This window comes from Tachyglossus aculeatus, chromosome 27 (assembly GCF_015852505.1).
Source record: "Tachyglossus aculeatus isolate mTacAcu1 chromosome 27, mTacAcu1.pri, whole genome shotgun sequence".
Classification (NCBI taxonomy): domain Eukaryota; kingdom Metazoa; phylum Chordata; class Mammalia; order Monotremata; family Tachyglossidae; genus Tachyglossus; species Tachyglossus aculeatus.
The window spans coordinates 3,171,661-3,189,645 of NC_052092.1; the positions used below are offsets into that span (position 1 = coordinate 3,171,661).

General features: G+C 49.6%; 1 protein-coding gene across 1 annotated transcript in view; it reads left to right on the forward strand.

Annotated features, from left to right (window-relative positions):
- The first annotated feature begins 5,697 nt into the window (after positions 1-5,697).
- Positions 5,698-17,985, forward strand: part of WNK1 (WNK lysine deficient protein kinase 1) — a 148,897-nt gene continuing 136,609 nt past the window's right edge. Inside the window, exons 1-2 of the mRNA XM_038767736.1 lie at positions 5,698-6,226; positions 6,284-6,541. Of these exons, the coding sequence (XP_038623664.1) occupies positions 5,906-6,226; positions 6,284-6,541 (579 nt within the window). The 5' untranslated portion in view covers positions 5,698-5,905. The remainder of the gene's footprint in view (positions 6,227-6,283; positions 6,542-17,985) is intronic.

Below are 17,985 nucleotides of genomic sequence, written 5' to 3' on the forward strand. Positions count from 1 at the left end.
CTGATTACTTTCATTAATTCATTCAATCGAGTTTATTCATTCAATCGTATTTATTGAGCGCATACTGTGTGCACAGCACTGTACTAAGCGCTTGGAAAGTACAATTCGGCAACAGAGGCAATCCCAGCCCAACAACAGGCTCACGGTCTAGAAGGGGGGGACAGATAACAAAACAAAGCAAGTAGATAGGCGTCAATACCATCAGAATAGATCCATAGAATATACACAGGATAGGGACCGTCTCTGTTGCCGACCTGCACTTCCCAAGCGCTTAGTACAGTGCTCTGCACATAGTAAGCACTCAATAAATATGATTGAATGAATTAATACAGGTCCCGGAGCTGTTTTCTCTTTTGTCCCCTTGTGTCTCTTTCCATACGAAGCTTTGGTTCAAAGAGAGTTGCTACCTTCTCCATGACAGTACCCTCCTTCCCTTCCCCGCAGCACCTGTATATATGTTTGTACATATTTATTAATCGATTTATTTTACTTGTACATATTTACTATTCTATTTATTTTATTTTGTTAATATGTTTTGTTTTGTTGTCCGTCTCCCCCTTCTAGACTGTGAGCCCGCTGTTGGGTAGGGACCGTCTCTATATGTTGCCGACTTGGACTTCCCAAGCGCATAGTCCAGTGCTCTGCACACAGTAAGCGCTCATAAAATACGATTGAATGAATGAATGAGTGACCGTTTGTAAGCTCGCTGTGGGCAGGGGAATCAATCAATCAATCAATCGTATTTATTGAGCGCTTACTGTGTGCTAGAGCACTATACTAAGCGCTTGGGAAGTACAAGTTGCCAACATATAGAGACGGTCCCTACCCAACAGCGGGCTCACAGTGTAGAAGGGGGAGACAGAGAACAAAACAAAACATATTAACAAAATAAAATAAATAGAATAGATATGTACAAGTAAAATAAATAAATAGAGTAATAATGTGTCTGCTTATTGGTATAATCAATAAATCAATCAATCAATCGTATTTATTGAGCGCTTACTGTGTGCAGAGCACTGTACTAAGTGCTTGGGAAGTACAAGCTGGCAACATATAGAGACAGTCCCTATCCAACAGCGGGCTCACAGTCTAGAAGGGGGAGACAGAGAACAAAACCAAACATACTAACAAAATAAAATAAATAGAATAGATAGGTACAAGTAAAATAAATAAATAGAGTAATAAATATGTACAAACATATATACATATATACAGGTGCTGTGGGGAAGGGAAGGAGGTAAGATGCGGGGGATGGAGAGGGGGATGGAGAGGGGGACGAGGGGGAGAGGAAGGAAGGGGCTCAGTCTGGGAAGGCCTCCTGGAGGAGATGAGCTCTCAGTAGGGCCTTGAAGGGAGGAAGAGAGCTAGCTCGGCGCATGGGCAGAGGGAGGGCATTCCAGGCCCAGGGAAGGTCGTGGGCTGGGGGTCAATGGTGGGACAGGAAAGCTGTCTCCCACGCGCTTAGGACAGTGCTTTGCACCCAGTAGGCGCTCAATAAATACGATTGAATGGATGCGTGGGTAAGGCATTACATTACATCGCTCCATTACAACTGGAATATCCAGCGCAGGCTCCAGGGAAGAGGGACAAAAATCCAAATTCTCCCGCAAAGTCGACGGGCGCTGGAACAGCTGGGACCTCTGGGCTGCACCACTCAATCCTTTCCCATAGGGGGCGCGCTCCACCGGGGTTGACCGCCCGCGCCCCCCTTTCCAGACCCGGCCTGGCGCCCCCTGGTGGCCGCGTTTGTGGCACAGCCTCAGGCTCCCATAATAATAATGATGGCATTTATTAAGCGCTTACTATGTGCAAAGCACTGTTCTAAGCGCTGGGGAGGTTACAAGACGATCAGGTTGTCCCACGGGGGGCTCACAGTCTTCATCCCCATTTGACAGATGATGTAACTGAGGCACAGAGAAGTTAAGTGACTTGCCCAAAGCCACATAGCTGACAAGTGGCTGAGTTGGGATTTGAACCCATGACCTCTGACTCCAAAGCCCGGGCTCTTTCCACTGAGCCACGCTGCTTCTCATAATGATAATAATAATAATAATGGCATTTATTAAGTGCTTACTATGTGCAAAGCACTGTTCTAAGCGCTGGGGAGGTTACAAAGTGATCAGGTTGTCCCACGTGGGGCTCACAGTCTTAATCCCCGTTTTACAGATGAGGTCACTGAGGCCCAGAGAAGTGAAGTGACTTGCCCAAAGTCACCCAGCTGACAATTGGTAGAGCCGGGATTTGAACCCATGACCTCCAACTCCAAAGCCCGTGCTCTTTCCACTGAGCCATGCTACTTCTCCTATGCTTTGCAGACCGCTGCGGCAAGCCAGGAGGAAGTTCATTCATTCATTCATTCATTCATTCAATCGTATTTATTGAGCACTTACTGTGTGCAGAGCACTGTACTACTACTACTACTAATAATGATGACATTTATTAAGCGCTTACTATGTGCAAAGCACTGTTCTAAGCGCTGGGGATGTTACAAGGAGATCAGGTTGTCCCACTGGGGGCTCACAGTCTTAATCCCCATTTTACAGATGAGGGAACTGAGGCACAGAGAAGTTAAGCGACTTGCCCAAAGTCACCCAGCTGACAATTGGCAGAGCCAGGACTTGTACTTCCCAAGCGCTTAGAGCAGTGCTCTGCACACAGTAAGCACTCAATAAATACGATTGATGATGATGACTACCAGGCCCGTGCCCTAACCCCATGCAGCAGACAAATGGCAGCAAACCTTGTGACTCCCAGGCCCGTACCCCGTCCCTATGCAGCAGAAACCTTGTGACTACCTTTTAGACTGTGAGCCCACTGTTGGGTAGGGACTGTCTCTATATGTTGCCAACTTGTACTTCCCAAGCGCTTAGTACAGTGCTCTGCACACAGTAAGCGCTCAATAAATGCGATTGATGATGATGACTCCCAGGCCCGTTCCCTAACCCCATGCAGCAGACAAATGGCAGCAAACCCTGTGACTCCCAGGCCCATGCCCCATCCCTATGCAGCAGAAACCTTGTGACTACCTTTTAGACTGTGAGCCCACTGTTGGGTAGGGACTGTCTCTATCTGTTGCCAACTTGTACTTCCCAAGCGCTTAGTACAGTGCTCTGCACACAGTAAGCGCTCAATAAATACGATTGATGATGATGACTCCCAGGCCCGTGTCCTAGCCCCATGCAGCAGACAAATGGCAGCAAACCTTGTGACTACTAGGCCCATGCCCCGTTCCTATGCAGCAGAAACCTTGTGACTACCTTTTAGACTGTGAGCCCACTGTTGGGTAGGGACTGTCTCTACATGTTGCCAACTTGTACTTCCCAAGCACGTAGTACAGTGCTCTGCACACAGTAAGCGCTCAATAAATACGATTGATGATGATGACTCCCAGGCCCGTGCCCTAACCCCATGCAGCAGACAAATGGCAGCAAACCCTGTGACTCCCAGGCCCATGCCCCGTCCCTATGCAGCAGAAACCTTGTGACTACCTTTTAGACTGTGAGCCCACTGTTGGGTAGGGACTGTCTCTATATGTTGCCAACTTGTACTTCCCAAGTGCTTAGTACAGTGCTCTGCACACAGTAAGCGCTCAATAAATACGATTGATGATGATGATGATGATTTGAGCCCATGACCCCTGACTCCAAAACCCGTGCTCTTTCCACTGAGCCACGCTCTTCTCCTATGCTCTGCGGACTGCTGTGGCGAGCCAGGAAGTCACATTCGTTCATTCATTCATTCAATCGTATTTATTGAGCGCTTACTGTGTGCAGAGCACTGTACTAAGAGCTTGGGAAGTACAAATTGATAACATATAGAGACGGTCCCTACCCAATAGCGGGCTCACAGTCTTGAAGGGGGAGGCAGACAACAAAACAGCACATAGTAACAAAATAAAATAGATAGAATAGTAAATATGTACAAGCAAAATAAATAGTTTAATAAATCTGTACAAACATATATACAGGTGCTGTGGGGAAGTAGGGCGGGGGGATGGGAAGGGGGAGAGGAAAGGGGGCTCAGTCTGGGAAGGCCTCCTGGAGGAGGTGAGCTCTCAGGAGGGCTTTGAAGGGAGGAAGAGAACTAGCTTGGCGGCTGTGCGGAGGGAGGGCATCCTGGGCCAGGGGGAGGACGTGGGCCGGGGGTCGACGGCGGGATGGGTATGTTCCCTGCCCACTGTTGTTGTTACTATTAGGTCTGTCGATGGCTGAACCCAACTCTGAGTAGAGCTGCAAAGGAGAAACTCTGCAATAAAAATAATGATGGTATTTGTTAAGCGCTTACTATGGGCCAAGCGCTGTTCTAAGCGCTGGGGGGGATACAAGGTGATCGGGTTGTCCCACGTGGGGCTCACGGTCTTAATCCCCATTTTACAGATGAGAGAACTGAGGCCCAGAGAAGTGAAGTGTCTTGCCCGAGGTCACACACCTAGCATCTTCTTTCGGGGTGACTCAGGTTGCTGCTGTTTATTTATTATTTATTTATTACTCTATTTTACTTGTACTTATTTACTATTCTATTTATTTTATTTTGTTAATATGTTTTGTTTTGTTGTCTGTCATCTCCCCCTTCTAGACTGTGAGCCTGCTGTTAGGTAGGGACCGTCTCCAGATGTTGCCAACTTGTACTTCCCAAGCGCTTAGTACAGTGCTCTGCACACAGTAAGCGCTCAATAAATATGACTGAATGAATGTAATGCTGTTGTTGGAGGGGCAGGAAGAATTGCGCCTTCATTTGGCATGGGATGAAAGAGGTGGTGGCTCCAAATAGTTTACTCCTTCTCTCCAGCTTTTGATACTACCAATACTACTACCAGAGAAGCAGCGAGGCTCAGTGGAAAAAGCCCGGGCTTGAGAGTCAGAGGTCATGGGTTCAAATTCCAGCTCCATCGCTTGTCAGCTGTGTGACTCCGGGCAAGTCACTTCACTTGTCTGTGCCTCAGTTACCTCATCTGTAAAATGGGGATTAAGATTGTGAGCCCCACATGGGACAACCTGATCAGCTTTAGACTGTGAGCCCACTGTTGGGTAGGGACTGTCTCTATATGTTCCCAAGCGCTTAGTACAGTGCTGTGCACACAGTAAGCGCTCAATAAATACGATTGATTGATTGATGTGGCAGAGCCGGGATTCGAACCCATGACCTCTGACTCCAAAGCCCGGGCTCTTTCATCATCATCATCAATCGTATTTATTGAGCGCTTACTGTGTGCAGAGCACTGTACTAAGCGCTTGGGAAGTACAAGTTGGCAACATATAGAGACAGTCCCTACCCAACAGTGGGCTCACAGCCACAGTAGCTTTCCACTGAGCCACGCTGCTTCTCTGTACTTCCCAAGCGCTTAGTACAGTGCTCTGCACACAGTAAGCGCTCAATCAATACGACTGATTGATTGATTGACTGATTGAAACACCATCATCAGGAAAAGCGGGGTGGGGGGGGGGCGCCTGAGGAGAAAACTACGACTCCCAGAATGCCCCGGGGGCGCCGTCGTCGGCTTTCCCGCCTTCGGCGCGCGGCCCCGAACTACGAGTCCCAGGGGGCGTTGCGGGGAGGGGGGGCGCGGTTGCGCCTGCGCGGAGCGAGGCTTCGGACGGGAGGGGCTGCGCGGAGGGCGCGGGGCCCGTCGCCATTTAGCCCCTCTGACAGGAGGAGCGGGAGGAGGGGGGGCTGCGCGTGCGCGTCCCCCGGCCGTGAGGGGCGGAAAGAAGGCGCTCCACGTCGACGGGCCTGAGGGGACGAAGGGGCGGCCTCCTTTCCCCCCTCCCCCGTCGGGCATGGGGGGAGGCCCCGCTGAGGCCCTCCTTCTTCTCCTCCTCCTCCTCGCGATGGCCAGGCCTCGGGCGTTGCTGGCGGCTCGGGCCGCCCTTCTTCTCCTCCTCCTCATCGCCCGTCCGTGATCAACATGTCGGCGGACCGCTTCCTCTCAGCAGCAGCCGCCGCCTCAGCCGCCCCGCCGCCCGCCAAGAACGGGTCCGGCTGGGTCCCGGCGGCGGGGGAGTCCCCGGACGGCCCCCCTCAGCCGTCGGAGGAGCAGGAGCCGCCGCCGCCTCCGTTCCCCGCGCCGTTCCGGCGCCGCCGCCACACCATGGACAAGGACCGGCGCGGGGCGGCCCAGCCGGAGCATCGCTTCTTCCGCCGGAGCGTCATCTGCGACTCCAACACCACCGCCCTGGAGCTGCCCGGATTGCCCCGGGCCGCCCCGACGGCCCGCCCGCCGCCGCCGGCGTCGGCGCCGTCGTCGTCGTCGGCGCCCCCCGCCCCGTCCTCCTCCTCCTCGTCCTCCTCGTCGTCGTCGTCCTCGTCGTCCCCGCCCAACAGGGCCCCCGCCGGGGGCAGCCCGGCGGGCTCCCGGGAGGCGGAGGAGCGCAGCCGGCGGCAGCAGGACGACACCGAGGAGCTGGAGACCAAGGCGGTGGGCTTCTCCAACGACGGCCGCTTCCTCAAGTTCGACATCGAGATCGGGCGAGGCTCCTTCAAGACCGTCTACCGGGGGCTGGACACCGAGACCACCGTGGAGGTGGCCTGGTGCGAGCTGCAGGTAACTCCCGGGCTCAGGCCCCCTCCTTCCTCTCCCCCTCTTCATCCTCCCCGTCTTACCTAGACTGTCGTTCTAGACTGTGAGCCCGCCGTTGGGTAGGGACCGTCTCTGTGTGTTGCCGACTTGGACTTCCCAAGCGCTTAGTCCAGTGCTCTGCACACAGTAAACGCTCAATAAATACGATTGAATGAATGAATGTTGGGTAGGGCCTGTCTTTATGTGTTGCCGACTTGGACTTCCCAAGCGCTCAGTCCAGTGCTCTGCGCACAGTAAACGCTCAATAAATACGATTGAATGAATGAATGTTGGGTAGGGCCTGTCTTTATGTGTTGCCGACTTGGACTTCCCAAGCGCTTAGTACAGTGCTCTGCACACAGTAAGCGCTCAATAAATACGATTGATTGATTGATTACCTCCTTCCCTTCCCCACAGCACGTGTATATATGTTTGTACAGAGCTATTATTACTCCTTCATCTCCCCCTCGTCCCCCTCTTCATCCCCCCGTCTTACCTCCTTCCCTTCCCCACAGCACCTGTATATATGTTTGTACAGATTTATTATTACTTCTTCCTCTCCCCCTCTTCATCCCCCCGTCTTACCTCCTTCCCTTCCCCACAGCACCTGTATATATGTTTGTACAGATCTATTATTACTCCTTCCTTTCCCCCTCGTCCCCGTCTTCATCCCCCCGTCTTACCTCCTTCCCTTCCCCACATCACCTGTATATATGTTTGTACAGATCTATTATTACTCCTTCCTCTCCCCCTCGTTCCCCTCTTCATCCACCGTCTTACCTCCTTCCCTTCCCCACAGTACTTGTATATATATTTGTACAGATTTATTATTACTCCTTCCCTTCCCCACAGCACCTGTATATATGTTTGTACGGATCTATTATTACTCCTTCCTCTCCCCCTTGTCCCCCTCTTCATCCCCCTCGTTTTACCTCCTTCCCTTCCCCACAGCACCTGTATATATGTTTGTACACATTTATTATTACTCCTTCCTCTCTCCCTCTTCATCCCCCCGTCTTACCTCCTTCCCTTCCACACAGCACCTGTATATATGTTTGCGCAGATTTATTATTAATCAATCAATCAATCAGTCGTATTTATTGAGCGCTTACTGTGTGCAGAGCACTGTACTAAGTGCTTGGGAAGTACAAGTTGGCAACATATAGAGACAGTCCCTACCTAACAGTGGGCTCACAGTCTGAAAGGGGGAGACAGAGAACAAAACCAAACGTACTAACAAAATAAAATAAATGGAATAGATACTCCTTCCTCTCCCCCTCGTCCCCCTCTTCATTGCCCCCGTCTTACCTCCTTCCCTTCTCCACAGCACCTGTGTATATGTTTGTACAGATTTATTACTCCTTCCTCTCCCCCTGGCCCCCTTCTTCATCCCCCCCGTCTTACCTCCTTCCCTTCCCCACAGCACCTGTATATATGTTTGTACGTATTTATTATTACTCCTTCCTCTCCCCCTCGGCCCCCTCTTCATCCCCCTGTCTTACCTCCTTCCCTTCCCCACAGCACCTGTATATATGTTTGTACAGATTTATTACTCCTTCCTCTCCCCCTCGTCCCCCTCTTCATCCCCCGGTCTTACCTCCTTCCCTTCCCCACAGCACCTGTATATATGTTTGTACACATTTATTATTCTATTTATTTTACTTGTACATATCTATTCTATTTATTTTATTTTGTTAATGTGTTTGGTTTTGTTCTCTGTCTCCCTGTTCTAGACTGTGAGCCCACTGTTGGGTAGGGACTGTCTATATGTCGCCAACTTGTACTTCCCAAGAGCTTAGTACAGTGCTCTGCACACAGTAAGCGCTCCATAAATACGATTGATTGATTGACAGAACTCGGCCCTCCGCCGGGTCGTATTGAAAAATAATAATAATAACCACCCTTCACTCGGTCGCATTGAATAATAACAGTGCTCTGCACACAGTAAGCGCTCAATAAATACGATTGATGATGAAGCGCTCAGTAAACACATTTGAATGCATAAATACGATTGAATGAATGAATGTTGCCAACTTGTACTTCCCAAGCGCCTAGTCCAGTGCTCTGCACACAGTAAGCGCTCAATAAATACGATTGAATGAAGGAATGAATAAATACGATTGAATGAATGAATGTTGCCAACTTGTACCTCCCAAGCGCTTAGTCCAGTGCTCTGCACACAAGTGCCCAATAAATACGATTGAATGAATAATACCCCTTCAGTCCATTTCTCCCCCTTCTAGACTGTGAGCCCGCTGTTGGGTAGGGACCGGCTCTCTATGTTGCCAATTTGGACTTCCCAAGCGCTTAGTCTAGTGCTCTGCACACAGCAAGCGCTCAATAAATATGATTGATTGATCCCAGCTCTGCCAACTGTCAGCTGGGTGACTTTGGGCAAGTCACTTCACTTCTTTGGGCCTCAGTGACCTCATCTGTAAAATGGGGATTCAAAGTGTGAGCCCCTCATGGGACAACCTGATCATCTTGTAACCTCCCCAGCACTTAGAACAGTGCTTTGCACATAGTAAGCGCTTAATAAATGCCATCATTATTGTTATTATTATTGATTGATTGATTCAGTCGTTCATTCAATCGTATCTGTTGATCGCGCCCTGCATGCAGAGCACTGGGCTGAGCGCTTGGGAAGTACAAGTTGGCAACATCTAGAGACGGGCCCTACCCAACAACGGGCTGACAGTCTAGATAATAATAATGGCTTTTATTAAGCACTTACTATGTGCAAAGCACTGTTCTAAGCACAGGGGTAGATACAAGGTAATCAAGTTGTCCCACGGGGGGCTCACAGACTTGTGCTCACAGTCTAGATAATAATAATAATAACGATGGCATTTATTAAGCGCTTAAACTCTGTGCAAAGCACTGTTCTAAGCGCTGGGGTAGATACAAGGTAATCACAGACTTGGGCTCACAGTCTAGATAATAATAATAATGATGGCATTTATTAAGCACTTACTATGTGCAAAGCACTGTTCTAAGCGCTGGGCTAGATACAAGTTGGCCCATGGGAGGCTCACAGACTTAATCCCTATTTTCTAGATGAGGGAACTGAGGCACAGAGAAGTTAAGTGACATGCCCAAAGTCACGCAGCTGACAAGTAGAGAAGCAGCGTGGCTCAGTGGAAAGAGCACGGGCTTTGGAGTCAAGAGGTCATGGGTTCAAATCCCGGCTCCACCAGCTGTCAGCTGCGTGACTTTGGGCAAGTCACTTCACTTCTCTGTGCCTCAGTTCCCTCATCCGTAAAGTGGGGGATGAAGACTGTGAGCCCCACGTGGGACAACCTGATCACCTTGTATCCCCCCAGTGCTTAGAACAGTGCTTTGCACATAATAAGCGCTTAATGAATGCCATCATTATTATTACTATTATTATTAAGCAGTGGAGCCGGGATTTGAACCCATGACCTCTGACGCCAAAGCCCGGGCTCTTTCCACTGAGCCCCGCTGCTTCATTGAGCGCTTACCACGTGCGGAGCCCTGTATTCAGTCAATCGTGTTTATTGAGCGCTTACTGTGTGCAGAGCACTGTACTAAGCGCTTGGGAAGTACAAGTTGGCAACATATAGAGACGGTCCCTACAAAACAGTGTGCTCACAGTCTAGATAATAATAATAATGATGGCATTTATTAAGTGCTTACTATGTGCAAAGCACTGTTCTAAGCACTGGGGTAGATACAAGGTAATCAAGTTGTCCCACCGGGGGCTCACAGACTTAATCCCCATTTTCCAGATGAGGGAACTGAGGCACAGAGAAGTTAAGTGAGCCCACGCGTGGCTCAGTGGAAGGAGTCCGGGCTGGGGAGCCAGAGGTCGTGGGTTCTAATCCCGGCCCCGCCGCTTGTCAGCTGGGCGACTTTGGGCAAGTCCCTTCCCCTGTCAAGTGGGGATGAAGCCAGTGAGCCCCACGTGGGACAATCTGATCACCTTGTATCTTCGAACAGCGCTCAGCCCATAGTAAGCACTTAACAATAATAACAATAATGATGGCATTTATTAAGCGCTTACTTAGAAGCACTGTTCTAAGCGCTGGGGTGGTTATAAGGTGATCAGGTGAGAAGCAGCGTGGCTCAGTGGAAAAAGGTTATGGGTTCTAATCCCAGCTCCGCCGCTTGTCAGCTATGTGACTTGTCAGCTACGTGACTGCTCAAATCACTTAACTTCTCTGCGCCTCAGTTCAACCTCTGTTGTTTTGTTAAGCGCTTAGTATGTTCCAAGGGCTTCTCAATTGTTGGTGGTGTTTTGTTAAGCCCTTACTATGCCCAGCGCTTCTCTATTGTTGGTGTTTTGTTAAGCGTTTACTATGTGCCAAGCACTGTTCTAAGATACAGGGTCATCAGGTTGTCCCACGTGGGGCTTAGTCTTCATCCTCATTTGACAGATGAGGGTACTGAGGCCCAGAGAAGGGAAGTGATTTGCCCAAGGTCATACAGCTGACAAGTGGCAGAGGTGGGATTAGAACCCATGACCTCTGACTCCCAAGCCCGGGCTCTTTTCACTAAGCCACGCTGCTTCTCATCCCACACACTGCCGGGTCTTGCTTGCTCACTTGCCCTTTGGGGACCCGAACCCATCAGCCCAACGCTCTGGGGGGCTGTACTGTGCGCTTTCTCTCAGCACAGCGCTTAGCAGAGAGCAGGAGTTAGTAGACACACCCCTTGCCCTCCAGGAGCTACCCGTCTACCGTAGAAAGAGGGCTGAATTGAACACTTGAGAGAGCGCAGTAGCATTATAGACATGATCCCTGACCTCTTGTGGGCAGAGCACCAAACTGAGCACTTGAGAGAGCGCAATAGTTAGACAAGATCCCTGCCCTCCAGGATCTTCCGATCTACTGTGGGCAGGGCACTGGACTGATCAATCAATCAATCAATCGTATTTATTGAGCACTTACTGTGTGCAGAGCACTGTACTAAGCGCTTGGGAAGTACAAGTTGGCAACATACAGAGACAGTCCCTACCCAACAGTGGGCTCACAGTCTAGAAGTCACTTGAGAGAGCACAATAGTAGACACAATCCATGACCTCTATTAATAATAATAATAATAATAATAGTTATGGTATTTGTTAAGCGCATACTGTGTGCCTACCCCTATTCTAAGCGCTGGGGTAGATACAGGGTAATCAGGTTGTCCCATGGGGGCTCACAGTTTTCATCCCCATTTTACAGCTGAGGTAACTGAGGCACAGAGAAGTTAAGTGACTTGCCCAAAGTCACACAGCAGACAAGTGGTGGAGCCAGGGTTAGAACTCACGTCCTGACTCCCGAGCCCGGGCTCTTTCCACCAAGCCATGCTGCTTCTATTGTGCTTTTTTTGTGGGCAGAGCATGGGACTGAGCACTTGAGAGCGTGCAATAGATTTAGTAGACAAGATCCCCGACCTCCAGGAGAGTCCAGTCTATTGTGGATGGAGGACTGGACTGAGCACTTCAGAGGTCTCAGTAGAGTTAGTAGACAATCCCTGCCTTAAAGGAGCTTCTGTTCTACTGTGGGCAGGACCCTGGACTCAGTACTTGGGAGAGTTCAAGAGAGTTAGTAGTCACAATCCCTGCGCTCGGAGACAGGCTACTGTTAGAAGAGGACTGTAGAGTTAGTAGCCAAAATCTCTGCCCTCAAGGAACTTACAGTTTACTGCGGGCAGAGCGGTGGATTGAGCACTTAGGAGAGAGTTACTAGACATGATCCTTGTCTGCAAGGAGCCTCCAGTCTAGTGGGTGCAGGACACTGGACTGAGCGCTTGAGAGGTTGCAATAGAGTTAGTAGACTGTAAACTCGTGGTTGTCAGGGAATCTCTTTATTGTTGTATTGTACTCTTTCAAACGCTCAGTACAGTGTTCAGCACACAGTAAGTGCTCAATAAATACGACTGAGTTAGACGAGTCCCAGTTGTGCTGTTTGGGATAAAATTCTCTCAATCCGTTACTCCCCATATAATGAGGGTCTGTGGGAAGCTCTGCCTATAGGAGTCATCAATCAAACCATGGTTTTTAGCACTTAATTGTGTGCAGAACACCGTACTAAGTACAGTATGTAAAACAAAGTTAGTGGATGCATTCACGGGCCATAAGGGGCTTTCAGGACAAGTCCAGTTGGTTTAAGGATCTTGGAGGAGGATTGGGGCTACCTGTTGGGCAGTTTGAGAAATGACCCTGCTATCTGTGACCGGTAACTCCATTGAGAACGGAGAGTCCCAGCTTTTGAGGAATAAAAAAAAGCCCCGGGAGCATCACCGGGAAGTCCAGGAAGTTCCCCAGAGCACCGCAGTGGGGGCGAAAACACCTTAGCTGTGCCGCTTCCAACCGTCCACAACCAATTTTCCTTTTCAAGAGAGCAGAGAGAGAGAGAGAGAGATTCTGAGACATCCCCTCATTGAAGGGCTTTTCGTGAATGCGGACTGTGAGTCACAACACAACTGGCTCGGTGAACTATCTAGGTGCTAACAGAATGCACTAGTGTGTTTGGTGGGTGGTGGTTCTAATCTGGGCTGAATGATGTTAAACTGGTCTTGGAGTTGCTAGCGTGGATCTGAGGCATGTTCATCAGACCCTCCAATAGATGATGATAATAATAATAATAATGATGGCATTTGTTAAGCGCTTACTATGTGCAAAGCACTGTTCTAAGCGCCGGAGGAGATGCAAGGTGATCAGGTTGTCCCACATGGGGCTCACGGTCTTAATCCCCATTTTACAGGTGAGGTAACTGAGGCTCAGAGAAGTTAAGACTTGCCCAAGGTCGCACAGCAGATATGTGGGGGAGCTGGAATTAGAACCCATGACCACTGACTCCCAAACCCGTGCTGTGTCCACTGAGCTGCTTCTCTATCTCGGTGCCTGGTGTGCAGTGTGACGAGGATAAATGTTCCCCTTGAAACCTCGGTAACAGCTGATGGAATCTTTTCCTCCAGTTTGCTGTCAACTCACAGGTTGTGCTTCCCCCCCCCGCAGCATTCGTGTTGTGGTGGTTGTCATAATTATTATAATTATTTTAATGCCCTTAGTTTGAAGCTGTTGCTCCTGAATGGAAAGGTTGTGCAGGCCCTGTCAGAGGACTCTCTGTCTCTGTCACCTGATTTGTCAGTTGTGTAGTTGTGCCCTCACCAGCAGGGGTCTTGAAACAGTTTAAAACTCAGGAAGAATGTTGGTGAACTTTTTTGTTTTCTTTTTATGGTACTTGTTAAGAGTTTACTATGTGCCAGTGGTACATATTGGGTAATCAGGTTGGATACAATCCATGTCCCACATGGGGCTCTCAGTCTTAATCCCCATTTTACAGACGAGGGAACTGAGGCCCAGAGTAGTGAAGTGACTTGCTCAAGGTCACCCAGCAGACAAGCGGCGGAGCCAGGATTAGAACCCAGAGGTCTTTCTCACGACTCACTAGACCTGGCTTCTTCCCTGACTGACCTGAGAGGCAGTTAGCTGCCTAGAACAGTCAACATCGGACGGGAGCGATGGTTTGATTGAAAGTACAGAGACGAGATGACAGCCGACTGAAGTCTGTTCTGGTAAATGGTATTGAACCACCCGGGCTAAAATGGCTAAAGTGCTCCACGGTTTCCGTACCCCGAAACCGCCCACCGTTGTAGCAGCACCCAGGGTGAGAGAATGTAAAGAACTAAAGAACTGCACATGGAACTGGGAACTGAAATCTAAATGAGTGGCTGAGCCCAGCTACTGCTAACAATTCAGCCCCTCTACAACTGACCTGTTAAATGAGAGCGTTGTTCAAGTGGTAGGTGATGGGTAACATTTTTATCATATCTTTTTTTTTTTAATGGTATTTGAGTGCTTAATATGTACCTGGAACTGCACTAAGCACTGGGGTTTGATAATTAGATCAGACACAGTTCCTGTCATTCACTCTTCATCCCCATTTAAGAGCTGAGAGGGAACTGAGGCTTAGAGCTGTGAAGTGACTTGGTCACTCTGGAGACAAGTGGCGGAGCCAGAATTAGAACCCAGGTCTTCTGACTCCCAGTCCCGGCCTCTTTCCGCTAGTCCACGCTGCTTCCCTGTCTTGCGTGGGAACACATGTTCAGCATGTTGGCAGGTGGAGCTTACTTTGGAGTCCAGATTTCCTGTGCTCCTTGGTCTGAGTCTCCTTTGCTTAACCTCCCACCGCTTTGCTTTGCGCCCGGACTCTGCGTCGCGATGATTCAGTCTGGTCTCCCTGGAGGGTAAGGCCCACCAACTTCCCTCTTCCCCTTGGCATTTTTCTCCTATTAACTGTTTCCTGTTCGACATGACTCAAACTCTCGTTGATTGCAGCTAGCGGCAACATCCAACTGTAGACTGCAGGGAAAGCAGGATGGCCTAGTGGAAATAATAATAATAATAATAATGATGGCATTTATTAAGTGCTTACTGTGTGCAAAGCACTGTTCTAAGCGCGGGGGAGGTTACAAGGCCCAGACATGAGAGTCGGAAGGATCTGGGTTCTAATTCTGGCTCTGCCACTGGTCTGCTGCCTGACCTTGGGCAAGTCACTTCACTTCTCTGGGCCTCAGTTCCCTCATCTGTAAAATGGGGATTAAGACAGTGAACCTCATGTGGGACAAGGACTCTGTCCAACCTGTTTATCTTGAATCTACCCCAGTGCTTAGAACAGTGCCTGGCACACAGTAAGCGCTTAAATACCATCCTTATTGACAGATACTGTCCTTATTAACAAATACCATCATTATTAGGCTGTAAGGTCCTTGTGGGCAGAAATCAGGTCAATCTGCCCTGTCATACTTGTCCAGGCACTTAGTACGTGCTCTGCACATGGCCAGCACTCAGTAAATACTACTGATTGAGAAGCTGGGGTGGGGGTGGGTGGGGAGGGATCCCAAATGGATTTATTTCTTTCTGCGAAGGTGACTGTCAGTCAAACTCAAATAAGGGCTGCTCCGAATTTCCAGTGTCATGAACAGATGAAGCTTTTGTTTATATTACCTGGGCCCTTCTGTCAACTAGCATCAGTACTTGAGTGCAGAGCACTGTGCCAGGCACTTGGGAAGCGTTCAGTAGAAGTAAGATCACGCTGCTTGCTTCTTTGGAAATATAACAGCTCCTCGTTCCCCTTGGGTCGAGGCAGGAATCACATACTAATTTCACGCTTGAAAAGAACTTAGCCACAGCAGCTCCGTTTTTCCCTAGAGTGCGGATCCCCATGCAGACGCGACTCCTGCCGGGCTTCCCTGTGTTGACGGGATTTGGCAGAGCAGGATCTTGGCACACGGGGGCATGAACAATGTAATGACAAATGGTAGTCCTGCCCAGGATAGAGCCCCTTCTTGGTCACCTGGGGAAGAAGTCCCAACTGGGGCTCACAGCCTCCACCTGCTCCTCTCCCACCAAGACATGGAAGACACTCTTTTCTCAATTCATCAATCAAGAGTATTTATTGAACACTTACTGTGCACAGGGCACGGTACTGAGCACTAGGGAGAGGACACTGTAACAGAGTTGGTAGACACGTTCCCTGCCCACAACGAGCTTTCTACTCCCAGTTCTGGGTGGTGGGGGATGCTGGCCGATTGGTAGCCCAGCCCATCCATCAATCGGATTTATTGAGCACTTACTAGGTGCAGAGCACTGTAGTAAGCGCTTGGTCGGGTGAATAAAGGGTACGATTCCAAGTGCAAGGAAGGGTGTGGAGGCAGGGACAGCTTGCCTCTCTTGCTTTTCCCCAGCAGCGGGAGAGGGAGTTCCCTCTTCTGTGTCTCCCAGGGTTGGGATAAGTGGGGCGGATTTTCCATGTGCCCCTGAACTTGGGGTGCTGACTTCTACTTAAACTTGTTTCACGAGGATAAGGCTAAAAGCACTTTGGAAAAATTGTCATGGCAGCAGAGGAGGAGGCCCGCCCACCTTCTCTCCGGAATCCATCCATCAGTGGTACTTATTGAGCACTCACTGTGTGCGGAGCATTGTGCTAAGCGCTTGGGAGGGGGTGGTAGTCAGTAGACACAATCCCTGCCCTTAGGCAGTAGGGAAACAGGCATTAAAGGAAAATAAAATAATGACCAGGAGGGTAAGCACTGGAATCTAAGGGTCGGCTGATGTTTGGGGTAGCGTGAGTGTCAAAGTACTTAGAGAGCACGGACCCAAGTGTGAAATGCTAGGGTGGCAAATTTCCGTTTGCTTATTCTCGTGTAGATCTGTACTAAAGTCAGCGGCCAGGTTTTTGACAGTCTCGAGCCCGGACAAGTAACGTTTTCAGCTTTGGGGTGGGGGGGGGATGTTTTATTTGGTAAAGGATTCAGTTTTTTCAGTACTAAAATACACGCACACACACGTGTATGTATGTGTATATATATAAAATGGTACTTGTTAAAGGTCTACTGTATATGCCAGGTACTCTACTGAGTGCTGGGGTAGATGCAAGATAATTAGGCTGGACACAGTCCGTGTCCCACTTGGGGCTCTGTTTAATCCCCATTTTATAGATGAGGGAACTGAGGCCCAGAGAAACAGAGAGACTTGCCGAACGTCCCACAGCAGATAAGTGGTGGAGCTGGGATTAGGACCCAAGTCTTCTGACTCCTAGGCCTGGGCTCTATCCACTAGGCCATGCTGCCTCCCTAATAAAAGGTAGGCTTGAGGCTTTAAACTGGCCAAGAACTTTAAGGGTGATGATGAGACTATCTCTTAGCTTCCTTTCCAGGAAAGTCACGGTAAAGTCAGTCAATCATATTCATTGGGCACTTACTGTGTGCAGAGCACTGTATCCACTGCCCTACCAGGGTCTCAGCCGGACTTCAGTCGCCCGAGCTGGCCGTGGACATATGCTACAAGTTTCTGACTGGAGAATCCCCAAGGTCTGGCCAGAATCCTAAGGAGGAAGGTGAGACCGAGTCGGCCACCATCGGCAGCCTCCTTTTGCGTCACGGCGCCCTGGCCCGATGCTCAAGTCACTTTTGCCAACGTTGGGCTCTGCTTGTCTCTCTTCCGAGTACCCTTGCTGATTGGTTTTTGTGCACAGGTTGAAAGTCTCCCTCCCATTGAGAGTGGTGGGAATCAGTTGGGCGTATTTATCAAGTGCTTTCTGTGGTCAGGTTGGTGGTGTTGCCTACAATGATGGGAAAATCGTTGGAGGGCACAGGGTTTTAGTCCTGTCTTGGATGGTTCAGTTGGAGGTGGCGGGACATTTAAGTAGAGATGTCTTGAAGGCAGGAGGAAATGTGAGACTACTGAAGGGGAAGAGCTGGAAAATCATCTAGCTACAGCAGGTTATGGTGTCTGAAACGCTGTCACTTTCTAAGGAAATCTCCAAGACCCCAACCCTCCCCCCCGGGCAGTGTGACCCCTGCCTTTCTGGGATGATCAGGTTTTGAAACCCGTACACTGAACACTTCAAGCTTGGGTCAGTCAACTAGCCGTATTTATTAAGCACTCACTGTGTGCAAAGCTCTATACTAAGTGCTTT